This window comes from Suncus etruscus, chromosome 13 (genome assembly GCF_024139225.1).
Source record: "Suncus etruscus isolate mSunEtr1 chromosome 13, mSunEtr1.pri.cur, whole genome shotgun sequence".
NCBI lineage: Eukaryota > Metazoa > Chordata > Mammalia > Eulipotyphla > Soricidae > Suncus > Suncus etruscus.
In genome coordinates, this window is record NC_064860.1 from 92,474,450 (window position 1) to 92,488,678 (window position 14,229).

Genomic DNA, 14,229 nt, shown 5'->3' on the forward strand with positions numbered 1-14,229 from the left:
AGCACAGAGCCATGAGTAAACCCTGAACACTGCTGGAAGTGGCCCAAATACTCCCTTTTTTAAAAAGGAGGAAAAAAAAACGAACAAACAAGTATTTCAGAGATTGAAAGCATCTTAAAGAATAATGCAGTCACAGGTTAGCTGCCCAATAACCATTCTAATATGTGTTATCAGTTATAATATTAGAGCAAATATTGCTTCAACATTTTTTCTTCCTCTTTAGTCACTTTATTGTGTACAATGAAAGTAGTGGTAAGGAGATAAAACCTATTTTTTTAATATCGCCAGTCTCTGGGATTTTGTGATAAATATGAAAAGAATAAGAAAAAAGAATATGAGTGTAAAATTATTTTTAGTTGTAGCTTTTATACTAGTTCTTAATACATATTGGGAAATATTTTTACTGTTTTTTCAATTCTTCTTATCACTAAGGATGTTATAGTATCATAATATTTTATATGTGAGTAGAATGGTTATAAATTGTGTTATTTTCTTCATATAGTTACCCAATTGTTAGTTGAGTCTTTGTAAACATATTTTGTAATAAAATTTTGTGGTTCTGTTAATAACTGTGAGTCAGGTTCATATGGTTTATTTTGACTTAATTAAATTCTATAGAATTAATTAAATTTGTTTATATTCTAAGGAGTGTGTCTACAAAGAAGAAAAGGAAATGATGCAGTCTATTCTTGTTTCCCTTCAGGCTTCAAGCACTTTAGAATACCACTTCATTAAAATATTTTCCCCAAAGCATTTAAACTAGACTCAATAAAATTGTTTTAAATACAAATGACAACAATGGGTGGCAAATCTTATTAAAAAAAACTTTATGTGTAAAAAGGAAAATGTAATTTTTTAAAACTATATATGTCTCAAATACTTGAGATGAAACTGTGGAATGATTATATACTTGCAATATTAAGGATTATGAGTGGTCTCCTTACCTGTAACTCATTACATTAAAGTCAAAATGCAGTTTTCCTCCGATGTTGACTCCATGTCTTGTGAGTCGGGTAATAATAGGGCTTCATAATAGGGCTTCACCAAGTGAATTATTTCCTTAGCTATATACAAATAATATAGAAAAGAAAGTTAAGGGCCCGGAGAGATAGCACAGCGGTGTTTGCCTTGCAAGCAACTGATCCAGGACCTAAGGTGGTTGGTTCGAATCCCGGTGTCCCATATGGTCCCCCGTGCCTGCCAGGAGCTATTTCTGAGCAGACAGCCAGGAGTAACCTCTGAGCACCACCGGGTGTGGCCCAAAAAAAATAAATAAATAAAATAAAATAAAATAAAAAGTTTAAAAATAAAAAAAAGTGGAAAGAGTCGCGTGTGCTTGGAGCCGTGCTTTAACCACTGCGGCCTAAACCATTTCATTAAAAAAAAAAAATTAAAATTAAGATAGTCTTTTGCTTTTCTTAAATAGATTTCATTGTTAAATGGATTTTTAAGGGGGCCACACTTGGCAGTGCTGCCAGGGATGGATGCCAAACCTGCTGTATGCAAGACAAGTGCCCTATCTGCTGTACTTAATCCCCAGACCCCAAACCCAGTATTAAATGGAAGAGACACCTGGCCAGAACCATTTTCTTGTGATTTTGATATTTATTCAGCTCACTGGTTGGTTTTGTTATTTTAATTAAAAAAGAACAAAAACCAAAACAAAACTTCTATTTGGTGACCTTTATGCTAAATAAATTTGCCATTTAATCTTGAACAAAATGATTTAGTCTTAAAATTATTCACCTTCATTAGACCTCTATGTCCTTTTGAGCTCATTCCCATTGTCTTCTCCAGATTCCAAAATTATGTGTCTAAATAGTGTTTGACTATAACACATTAAATGAAGATATTTTAGCAAACCCTGTTTTCCATTTACATTTGCTTTTAACATTGGCCTTGAGCTATAATGATATTATCACTATAATTTCTACTAATAATAATTATCAGATATCTATTATTTTATTTCTATTCTTCTAGGCAAAGAAAACAAAGATTTGTATGTAAACCTATACTAAATAAAAGTAATTGGAAGAAAAGAGATTTAACTGAATTGTCTTTAGCACAGGTGTCTTGTTTTCTTTTATGTCTTACCTTTGAACTTGTCAAACAATAGTGATTTATAAAGTTCTTTTTGTGGAAAATTTAGTTAAAATTTTCATTCAATGAGCTATACATCTAAATTTGATCTCCTTATATATTATACTGTGTGCTCAATTAAGCTACTCCTACCCACAGGTTATATCCCTGATTTTTTTTATCCCAAATTTTAAGAAAATGTTTTACTTCCCAACTTGGGCTTTTTTACCCTAGTACAACTATATATGCGTATATTTTGATGGTTCAGGTAACTTGACCTGATAATTGCTCCAGGGGACTCTCAGTGTTAAGCTTAATTTTAATTTTCAACTTTTCAGCTTTTTGTGCTATCATTTGTATGCAATGGTTTAACTATTTACAACAAATAAATGAGTTACTGACCTTAAGGCACTGAGATGACATATGTAACATAGTACTAGCATTTAATATATTGTGAGCCTAGTGTTTACATTGAATAAGTTATAAAGGTTATTTCTAAATATCTATTTGTTTAATCTTGATAACCTTTCATCACAAGCCAGGCTTAAAACTGAAAAACTTTAAAAACTGAATACGTATGAGCAAATATATTTTCTACAGGTTGTAAATGTTTTGTTTAAACATTTTACTTGAATTATATTTTTATTCCTGTAGTGTTAACTAAATTTGACTCAAATCTCTTAGTTCCTTTAGAAACTAAAAGCATGTTTTCTAATTAAGGTGAAATATGAATCAGTAATTTAAAACCAAGACCAAAGCCACTTTCTGTTGGACAATTAAGATGAAAATCTAAAAAGTGTTAGGCAATGTTTTATGTTTTTTAAGATTGTTTTTGCTTATGGTTAACCTCAGAAGGTTCAAGTCTGTGTTGACATAATAATTTTGTTGCTATAGTGCTGGTTATAATTATATGGTAGTTATTAGCCTTCTATGAATCATCCCCAGCATAATTGCAGAAGATAGAAATATATTCCATTTGATTAAAATGCTAAAGGGTTTAATGTATTACTTACTTAAAAATAAAAACAGAAAATGGTGGCATAGTTAAATGTCAAAAATCGCTAATTTATCATATATTTATTTATTCAAATCTTTAATATTTTGATTAAAATACTTTGACTTTACATATGCAGGCCTGCAAATTGTATAGCTCACCTGTCCTTTTTTAGGCAATTGATTATTTATGTATGTGATTCTCTCAAAGGCTCCAAATGAAAAGTGAGTGAGCTAAAATAGGTAGGAGAATAATTTGTACAGCATACAATCTCTACACAGATCTAGTCATTCCTGTCTTCAACATTATATAGCTTAGAGAATGGTCACTTTGGATTATTTTATTTTCATGATTTCTGACCTTTCTTATATATTTTCAAGATTATACATAGTATAATAGTGCTTACTTAAAATATTAATTTTAAGCCACTCTGTATTTGATTAAATCTGTAGGTTTAATTTTTTGGGGAGGGGGCCACACTCATTTGACGCTCAGGGGTTACTCATGGCTATGCCATAGCTCAGAAATCGCTCCTGGCTTGGGGGGACCATATGGGACGCCAGGGGATCAAACCGCGGTCTGTTGCTACACTCGCGCTTGCAAGGTAGACACCTTACCTCTAGCGCCACCTCTCCAGCCCCTAGCTTTAACTTTTTAGGAAAAAAATTTTTAAGCAATTTTAAAGAATAGACAGAAATCAAATTTAACATTATTTTATATACATATACGTTATACTTTTAATACTAATATAAAATAATATATACACATATACTGCATGAAAGTTCAAATATACTTATCATGTAGGCAAACCACCCTAATTATATATATTTTAGAAAATGAAAAATTGCAAAACAAGGAAAACTAAAACATGAAAAGTTTTATTTTTTCCATACAAATTGTATTGTGTGCCATTTGGAGTAGATATATTCAAGAATTCTAGTCTATTATGTATGTCAATTCCTTCACTTTATAAAGTTAGGAACTTTTTTATCTAAAATTTAATCTACCTAGATTTTTATACACTAAGGTTTCATTTCATTTCAAATTTTGTGGAAAACAGAAGTTTTCTCCAGAGAGATCATACTTTTGCTGCACATAGTGTTTGTTATTGCCAAATTTTGTTTTTATCTTATAATATTTTATGCTATCTTAAATATTTAAAAATTAAAGATTATAATATCTTATATCTACTTTATATATCTGTTTATATTTATTTATTATAATTATATATTATTGCAAGTTCAATTTAACTTATACAAAGAAAAAATTTTAAGTATAAAAATTGAAACTACAAAACAAATAACAAAGGGCTAGAGATGGAGCTGCAGCGGTGGCACAAGTGGTAGGGTATTTGCCGTGCACTTGCTAACTTAGGATGAACAGTGGTTTGATCCCCTGATATGCTCCCCCCAAGCCAGGAGCGATTTCTGAGCTAATAGCCAGGAGTAACCCCTCAGCGCCACCAGGTATGGCCTCAAAACAAAAACTAAAACAAACAAAAAAAAAATTAACAAACTCAGTCAGGTCACATGATATAAAACTGACAGATGAAATCAATTGCTTTTCAGCATATTAAGAGTGAAACATCTGAAAAATGAGGAAAATATCATCCATCATACTAGAAAGCAGTAAAATAACAATGACAGCTTCAATTAAATTATTGAAAATAAAATGCATGAAAGACATTGAAGACAGACTAAATGGAAATTGTTCCATGATCAGAAATTAAAATAGCCAACCTTGTTAAAATGGCAACGCTATCCTTAGTCACTTCGAACTGAAGCATCCTTTTGAAGGATACAATAGCTATAGCTGCAAAGCAATCTCCAATCAATGGGGAAATAATTCCACTCCTTTTCAATTCCTTTCACTGGAATCCCTTTCAATTCCATTCTAATAGTCACTGTTTGGGTAGCTTACCCAGCTCTACCCCTAGTTAATGTTGTAACTGGAAAGATATTTTGGATTGTTTACTTCCAGTATTTTTTTCCTCTACCTGAAGAGTGCTATAACAACACATTCCTGCCTTGTTTTCATTCCTCTTTCTCCAAAGGATGCCGACATATTGGATGTGGAGAGCAAGCACTTTGAAGATCTAGAATTCCAACAGCTTGAACGTGAGAGTCGTCTGGATGAGGAAAAGGAGAATCTGACGCAACAGCTCCTGCGTGAAGTGGCTGAATATCAGCGAAACATTGTTACTAGAAAGGTACCCTAGCAACACAAAAATAATACAAAAATGCCTTCTGCACGCCTTTATTCATTGCAACGCTGTTTACAATAGCCAGAATCTGGAAACAACCCAACAAGCCAACAAATGAGTGGCTAAAGGAACTGTGGTACATATACACAATGGAATACTATGTAGGTATCAGGAAAAATGAAGTTATGAAATTTTTCTATAAATGGACGGACATGCTGAGTGAAATAAGTCAGAGGGAGAGAAATAGACACAGAATATCTCATTCATCTGTGGGATTTAAGAAAAATAAAGACATTATTGTAATAACTCCCAGAGACAATAGAGGTGAGGGCTGGAAGGACTGGCTCATGAGATGAAGTTTACCACAGAGAGTGGTGAGTGCAGTTAGAGAAATAACTACACTGACAACTACCATGACAATGGTAGTGAGTGAGAGAAATAGAATGTCTGTCTCGAATACAAGTAGGGGGTGAGGGAGGAGGGGGATGGGGGCATTGGTGGTGGGAAGGTTGCACTGGTGAAGAGGGATTGTTCTTTTTATGATTGAAACCTAACTATGAACATTTTTCAACCATGGTGCTTAAATAAAGATGTTATTTTAAAAAATTAAAACTGGAAAATCAATGATGAGCCAGAGCTGATATTGGTACCTAGCATGTGCAAGGCCCAGAGTTTAATCTCTGGCCCCACAGAGGGCACCACCAGGAATAGCTCTTGTGCCAGCCTACCCCACTGAATAAAACACTCTGAAAGAAAATTATTTGCAATGATTAATATAGTTGTTAATATGTGTTTATCTGAATTTCACATATTAGGTTTTGTAGATTTTGATGGTGCCTGCCATTTATATGCTAGTGACACAACAAACCAATTTGTTGTGTTACTGTCATTCTTACTTATGGTCTAAATGGATTCATGAGCATTTTTTCTTTCATGTAAAAACCAAAACCAAAAAAATCAGGAATTTAGACATTTGTTGTTTTAAATTCCTTTGCAATTGTTAGTAGCTTGATTCAATATAATTCCAGGAGCATAGTCTATTTTGGAATATTCTGTTTCCATTACTTAATGTTTTCCAAACTAACTGATAGATTATTACTATTAGAAATGGCATCCTGCCATATCATGTATTTTAATGATTCCGCCCAAACCCTACCCCTAGAATATGTTTCTTATTTTAAAATAAGAATTTCGTCCATATCAAGTCAATAAAACCAAGGGAAGAAAACATGGGTGATTAAAGTGAGTTTTGGGAGAGGTAGTGGATTGAATGAAGGAGCCTTATCCCCAACCCAGAAAGTAATTTTTTTATAAGTATCACTTTATTTTTTAAAATTTCCTTATTTTTGTTTTGTTTCATTTTTGTAAGGTAGTTCAGATCTCAGAGTAGAAGGTAAATTCTTGAGCTCTTAGTTAGCTTATATTAAAAAATTGTATGTTTCCCCATGAGGCACCTCCCATTATGATATTTTTTAAATGTCCACTTATAATCCAAAAGTAGATTTCCTGTTGACTTCTGGTTTACTCAAACGGATTTTTTTTTTTGTTTTTTTTGTTTTTTGGGCCACACCCGGCGGTGCTCAGGGGTTACTCCTGGCTGTCTGCTCAGAAATAGCTCCTGGCAGGCACGGGGGGGACCATATGGGACACCGGGATTCGAACCAACCACCTTTGGTCCTGGATCGGCTGCTCACAAGGCAAATGCCACTGTGCTATCTCTCCGGGCCCTCAAACGGATTTTTAAATCACTTGACCTGTAAAGAAAGGGAAGCATATCAAGTCAAAGAAATTACTTTGCACTCTAGGTAACCAACACTGCCAACCTTCAACTAAAATGTGGTCACTGTTACTTAGTTGTAATTATCTTTCTTCCTAAGTGCATCTTTCTACATCATTCCTTTTCCCCCCCAGGAAAAAATATCTGCTTTGAAAAAACAAGCCAATCACATTGTTCAACAGGCTCAAAGAGAACAAGATCATTTTGTGAAAGAAAAGAATAATTTAATAATGATGCTACAAAGAGTAAGTACTTACTTTTAAACCCTGTTCACAATAAAATACAGGTTCCCAAACGGGGTGCCTGGCTTTTCAGAAACCAAGAGTGTGTGAGCATTATGTCCAGGTGTGATTGTCCCATAATAATAATAATAATAATAATAATAATAATAATAATCCCATAATAAATAATAATGATTTAAGTCCCATGGCTATTAAGGCATGTACTGTTGTGATCACGACAGCCACCCTGACAGGCTTAGGGATACCAGAACATGTATGATAACCACCACTAAAGAAGAGGAGAAGGCAGGGAGCAAGCCTCACTGAGGATGGAGTGAGCACTCTGGCAGACAGATATGTGGGTGACCCCAGGTCATGGCAATGACAACCAAGGGAAAAGGGAAGGGTGAGCTATTGGAAACTAAAAAAGGACAAAAACTGAGAGAAAATGCAAAAAAAAAAAAAAAAGAATAAATAAGTACAGGTTCTAACTTGGGGAAAGTTGTTTCTTAAATACTAAATAGTGAACTGTAATAATGTAAGGAGACTTTTATTTATGTGAATGATTGTATAATTCAGAAAATACACAAGAGTATTTTTCTCATGCTTTTTTTTCTCCCACATAAGGGGAAAAATCCAAAGCATAAGAATGACATCATTCTCTTTAAAACTAATGTCTTTCTGTAGCTAAAGAGATAGTACAGTGCATTTGCTGTGCACATGGCTGACCCAGGCTTGATCCTCAGCATACCATCTGGCCCCCTAATACCTCTATAACCCCTAAGCACAGAGCCAGGAGTAAGCCCTGAACACCTTCAGGTGTGCCCTCCCCCACCAAAAAAAAAACATGTCTTTCATCAAATGAATATATAGAGTTTTCTATTTTGCTATTATCTAGTATCTCTTATTTCAAGAAAGTGCTTTTGATGAAAAAAAATGGGGTTGTGTGTGGTCACATATGGCTGTGCTTAGGGTATTTTTCTGGATCTATGCTTACCTCTATCAAGGTTTAGTGTACCATCTGGGTGCCAGTGATTTAACTTAGGTCATTTACATGCAAGGCGAGCACATACTCTCTGTGTTATTATTGCTCCAGATCCTAACATTCTTGTATTACATAAGCTTTATGCAGATATGAATTAATTGTTGTAATACTGACGGTGAGTTTAGTGTTAAGTCAATGGTGCATAATAAAGATCAATGAAACTATATATATATATATATATATCACAAATAAGATGTTTTTACATAAAACCACATACTTTTAAAAGTTACTCATTATTCAGTTAGAGAAGTGATTAATCAGAAACTCCTGGAAATCCAAGCCTGAATTTTCCCTAGAAACAATGATTCAGAAGCATTATTTTAACTTAACTATTTTATTTTAAATAATAAGAATTGACTATAGATTAAAATGCAAAAGATGTAAAATATCCAAAGTAACTGTAGACAGGAACAAAATTAGGAAAATTTATGCTATTTTATTTCAAAATTTACTCTAAAGCTATATTTCAGATGATCCAGAAATAATTCCACAACTATTTTCTCTGTTGATTTGGGGGGGGGGGGGAGTTTGGTTGGAGGGGACACACCCGTTGATGCTCAGGAGTAGTACTCCTGGCTATGTGTTCAGAAATCGATCCTGGTCTGGGGACCATATGGGACGCCGGGGGATCAAACTTGGTCTTTCCTAGGCTAGCGCTTACAAGGCAGATGCCTTACCTCTAGCGCCACCGCTCCAGCCCCTTCTCTGTTGATTATTGACAAAGGATCTAAGTTCTAAGACAATCCAGTAGGAGAAAAAGCCTTTCAAAAAATGCTGCCAGATAATGATTCAACATGGAAAAATATAAACCTGACACCATCTGTCCTCAAGCCATGTGTATAAATTAATCCAAAATGTATCACAGACCTAAGATAAAAATGAAATGATAATTTTTCTACAAGCAAATATAATAGTATACGTAAGTTCATTGTCTTGGTAAGCAAAAATGCCTTAAAAAGGAAATGACAATGGACTTACAGCCAGAATACATTAGAAAATCCTATTAATAACAAATGTCCAATAAATAATTAAAAACAAAACAAAGAAAGACTTTAGGACAAATACTTAACCAAAACAAAATTTTAAGATCCAAGTATAAGATTAAAGAATTATCATTAATCACTAAAATCCAAGGTTGACTAATTTAATAGATGTTGTGTTCTTCAGGAAAAGGAAAATCTTTGTAATTTGGAAAAGAAATACTCCAGCCTCTCTGGGGGGAAAGGTTTTCCTGTCAACTCCAGTACATTAAAAGAGGTAAGCAATGATTTTTACATGTTGCATTTGCTCATGATGCCTTAGAAATTAAAGGATGTACCCCAATTTTATCTGAATAGGAAAAACATTAATTTAAGATTAAGTATACAATGCTATGGTGGTTTTTCTACAATTTATGTTTTGAAGACTGTGTGTGTGTGTGTGTGTGTGTGTGTGTGTGTGTGTGTGTGTGTGTGTGTGTGTGTGCGCGCGCATGCTTTGCTTTATGATTTAACTAGGACCTTTAAAGATTGGTTTTCAATTTTCTTCTTTCCAGTTTGTGTAGATAATCTTTTTTATTTTCATTCTTTTTTTTCTTTTGGGGGGCAGGGTCACACCCAGCAGCATTCAGGGGTTACTCCTGGCTCTACACTCAGAAATCGCTCCTGGCAGGCTCCGGGGACCATATGGGTTGCTAGAATTCGAACCACCATCTTTCTGCATGCAAGGCAAACACCCAACGTCCATGCTATCTCTTGGGCCCCCTTTTTTTTCTATTTTCTTTCCTAAATTGGAAATATCACTTTTCATTAAACTCTACACACCCCAAAGTCCATCTTTTTCAGACCTCATTACCACTTTTTCCCAAGTGTCTTTTTTATAGAGCTACATGGCAACAGTGTTCTTTCATTTTAAAAATCTGTAACCTTGACTTAGAAACAAAAATTTTATTTATACTTTTTTAAAAAAGCAAACTAAAGAAAGGCTTGCTTTTACATAAAATGTGCTTAAAGATAAAATTGCATTTTGTTGCATAAAATATGTTACATGTTCCTATAGCAGTTAGGATTCATAGACTTGTTATGTTTGTATAGGCATGTAAAATGTTACAGTCATATATCATGTGATATGTGTTGGAAACATTATATGAAATAGTCTACAGATTCTTAGATTGTCCTGTTTTATAGTTTTTTCATTATTTATAAAGCAGAACTAAGAAATTCAGTGAATGAAGGATAATAATGAGTAGAATTCAGTAAAGTAACAGCAATGGAGGCCAGATCAAATTTTGAAAGTCATCTTAAAGTTTGAGGTTTTAGATTTGAAGCAATGGTTAAGAGATAGAGAAACTTGGATGGACTGGGAAATATTTTAGGAACAAATTTAATAGTACTTGCTCACATATATGTGGTGATGAAGCAAAAAAAGGGGGGGGGAAGTAATAAGAAATTATTCTATTACTTGCTTCACTTTGAATAAGTAGGTGTCTGGTAATTCCATTTTACTAAAAAGAGGGAATGCAGAGGTAAAAATAGTTTTAAAGGAATGATTGCTGTTGGGTCTGGAAAGAGTGAATTTGAACTATTTGTAACATATAAATGAATAAAACAGTTTTAAAATTTTTATATATTTTAGTACAGGAATGAAATCTTTCCTTTTTTACTTGAAGTTGGTCTTTTTCTCTTCAAACTTTCTATGTTAAACACTCTCTTTGCTTTTGCTTTTTGACTATTTTTGTGAGTCTCTAACTCTTCTGTTTATTACCTATGTGTCCTCTTTGTGAACCAAGATTTGATTCACAAGATATGTTGACCTCACTTCTTTCCTACCTGTGATTTTTTTTTACTTAATTAATATAATGGTTTTCTTTCATGGCTTTCACTTTTTGAAAGGATTAATGAGTTAATAAAAGACCTGAGATATAAATTTACTTAATTCTACTTTAAAGATGTTATTTTCTGCCTTTTCGTTATAATATATTTTATTTGTGTGGTAAAAATCATAATTGATCTGTATAATTATATTCCATGAAAATTTACAAGTAATTTTTCCTCACAAATAAATTCAAGAATTATAATGATTATAGATTTTGATTCACAGATATTTTCTCAAATGGAAGCCAGACATGAATTTTGGAATTTTGAATCACTGGAAATTCTCCATTTAGGGATAATTTGGGGACCTGTTGAAATTGCCCTGAATTGAAACACCCTGGGAATTGAGCTCAAACTTTAGATTATTTATAGGCATATGTGTGGTACATAAATATGTGTGCACTTGAGTTTGGCTAGAGAAAACTCATCTGAGGATTGTGTCCTTTTTATTCTCAATTGAATGCTTAATAGATTCCATTCCTGCTGTTGTTTTGAAAATGTGGCTGTAAAAATAAAAAATCCTCAGACAATTTAACTCACATTTTATTTTTTTTCTAAGAGAGAGGAAGCAACTTGGGCCACACTTGTGGGGTGCTCAAGGGGCTAATCTTAGAATTCCTTAGGATATTCCTTATACTGGGTGATCCTTGGGGTTCACCATAAATAAATACCTTAAATCTGTTACATCTCTAGCCCTACATTTTATGTAATTTCTTTTTCAAGAAAGAGAAGAGGGATGGGAAATCTAAAAAATAAAGATTGTGGACAAAGCAACTAAATTACAGTGAGTAATTTATTTGTTAATATTATATCTCAGATTTTTATTTATAATTAATTTGTGTTGGATAGTAACCACATCGTCACAGAATATCAATCACAGAATGATTGCAGCTACCTCTGAATAATTAAAAATATGCTGATTATTCTTAATATAGTCATTTTAATTTCACCAAACATTGTTTTTAATATTTGAGATATAATCTTTAAGATTAAGCACCATATAAATTGCTGTTAATTCCTTGAATGAAACATTTGATAATACCACAAATATCTGGCTATGCTGCTTTGAGCTAACTCCATTGAACTAGGAGCATTTAATACCCTTGCATGCCTCGGCTTCAGCTTTCTTTGTGTTTAATTTCTGAATTCCTCCTTTTAGGGCTATATCAGTGTAAATGAAATTAATGAGCCATGTGGCAATTCCACGAATCTATCCCCTTCCACTCAGTTCCCTGCTGATGCTGATGCTGTTGCCACTGGGCCTACCACAGCTGTGCTGGTGAGCCAGCCACAAAATAAAGAGGTGTGTTGGCATGACATTTTATTCATTCATTCACTGCTTTACTCATGTCAAAAATTAACCCAGGGTTAACAGAAAGCGAGTCTATGTCTGACAACTTTATGACTGGTTGACAGAATGATGCTGAATTTGACAAACATCAGTTTGGGGCCACTGCTCTAGAATTATGATACATAATTAAGCAAGAAATATATGATACAGAATGGAGGCTAGAAGTGAGTTCAATATCTTCAGACTACATCTCAGGTCTCCAGCCTGATATTATTTACATGGAAATCATAAAGTCTTTTTAAGATTAATGCTTTGAATTATTTTCTGGTTTGTTTTGCAGTTTAAATTTTTAAAAAATTATGATGTTAGAATAACTCTGAAAATAGAAAAATAATAGTAAATGAGAATAATTTCTACTGCTCCACATTGCATACATTGTGAGATTTTAACAAGAGGCTAAATTGAAAAATTAATGCCCAACATTAATGATTTCTTGATTTAATTATGAAAAAAATAAAACAATCCAATTGATTTTATTTCTCTTCTTTCTTTTCATATGGACACATATAAACTACTTATTTCTCCTGTAAAGCAAGGATCATTTGTCTCTTCTGGATTAATGTTTCCTTCCACTCTTTCTCCTGTCACTCAAACTTCATCAACCCCTTGGCCTGAAGTCATGGCTTCCTCTGTCCATCCTTTCCCTTTAAATGACACACCTCCTCCTCTACCAGCTAAGAAACATAGAAGGCAGCAGGAGCAACAGGTAATTAGAAACTGATATTTAGAGTTTGTGATTTTGATCTAGAGAAAATTTATAAAAACTTTTCTTTAGCTTTTCCAAAGGTATTTTTAAAGACAGGTTTAGAGTCTTTGAATTGAGATGTATTTGATTTGGGTTTTGGTTCTTAAAGAACATATAGTATAATTTTAAGTATTACAATTATTATAGTTACTTTATGTTTGTTTCCAATGGGCTCCCAGGCAATGCTTAGGGAATCCAAGGGTCACTCCCAGAGAGATTCAGCCAAGTGGGCCAGGGGTTAATGGTAGGGCCTGAAACTGCCTTGGTGCTTGGTCCCTGAAGTACCACCAGAGGCCACCAGGGCCACCCTCGCAGTGATTCAGATCAGTTAGGGCAATGTTTGTGGGGCATTCGAGCAACTCTGAGGGACATTGTCGTGCTGGTTTGGTTTTCTCTCCAGCCCATATAGTGTTTAGGCATTATTCACTTGATTTTTTGGATTGTCCAAGTTAATTGCACATCCTCATGTTTAACTTCACATCCACCCCCAACTATTGCTGCTTATCTCATGTATTTCTCAAAGTAAAAAATTTTGTCTACTCAGTTCATGGTAGAAAAAACTGCCATGTCCTCAGAAAATATTGTAAAATAATAATAATAATAATAGAATTATTTCCTATGCTGTCAAGGTTTACTAAACATTTTGCAAATATTTCATTTACAAATATCCCACAGAGCCAGGTGCGATAAGAATAATGTCCATGTTGATATATAGAGGACAAGCTAATTAGTTACATCAATTAGCTTGTCCAAATTTATATCACCAGCAATGTATTCTATGTACAGAACAATGGGTTTTTTGGGGGTTTTTTTGGTGGGATTGGGGCAGACCTGATAGTACTCACTACTGCTCCTGGCAGGTACAGAGGACAATATAGCTCCAGGGATAAACCTGAGTCAGCCATGTGCAAGGCAAATGTTCTATCCTCTGAACTTTCCCTCAGGTTTTTATTTCAGAAATT

The 14,229-nt window shown here is 33.8% G+C and overlaps 1 protein-coding gene across 1 annotated transcript in view; it reads left to right on the forward strand.

Annotated features, from left to right (window-relative positions):
* Positions 1 to 14,229, forward strand: part of PHLDB2 (pleckstrin homology like domain family B member 2) — a 142,308-nt gene that overhangs the window by 98,405 nt on the left and 29,674 nt on the right. The window contains exons 7-10 of the mRNA XM_049785385.1: positions 5,127 to 5,282; positions 7,188 to 7,298; positions 9,487 to 9,576; positions 12,331 to 12,474. Coding sequence (XP_049641342.1) covers positions 5,127 to 5,282; positions 7,188 to 7,298; positions 9,487 to 9,576; positions 12,331 to 12,474 — 501 coding nt within the window. The remainder of the gene's footprint in view (positions 1 to 5,126; positions 5,283 to 7,187; positions 7,299 to 9,486; positions 9,577 to 12,330; positions 12,475 to 14,229) is intronic.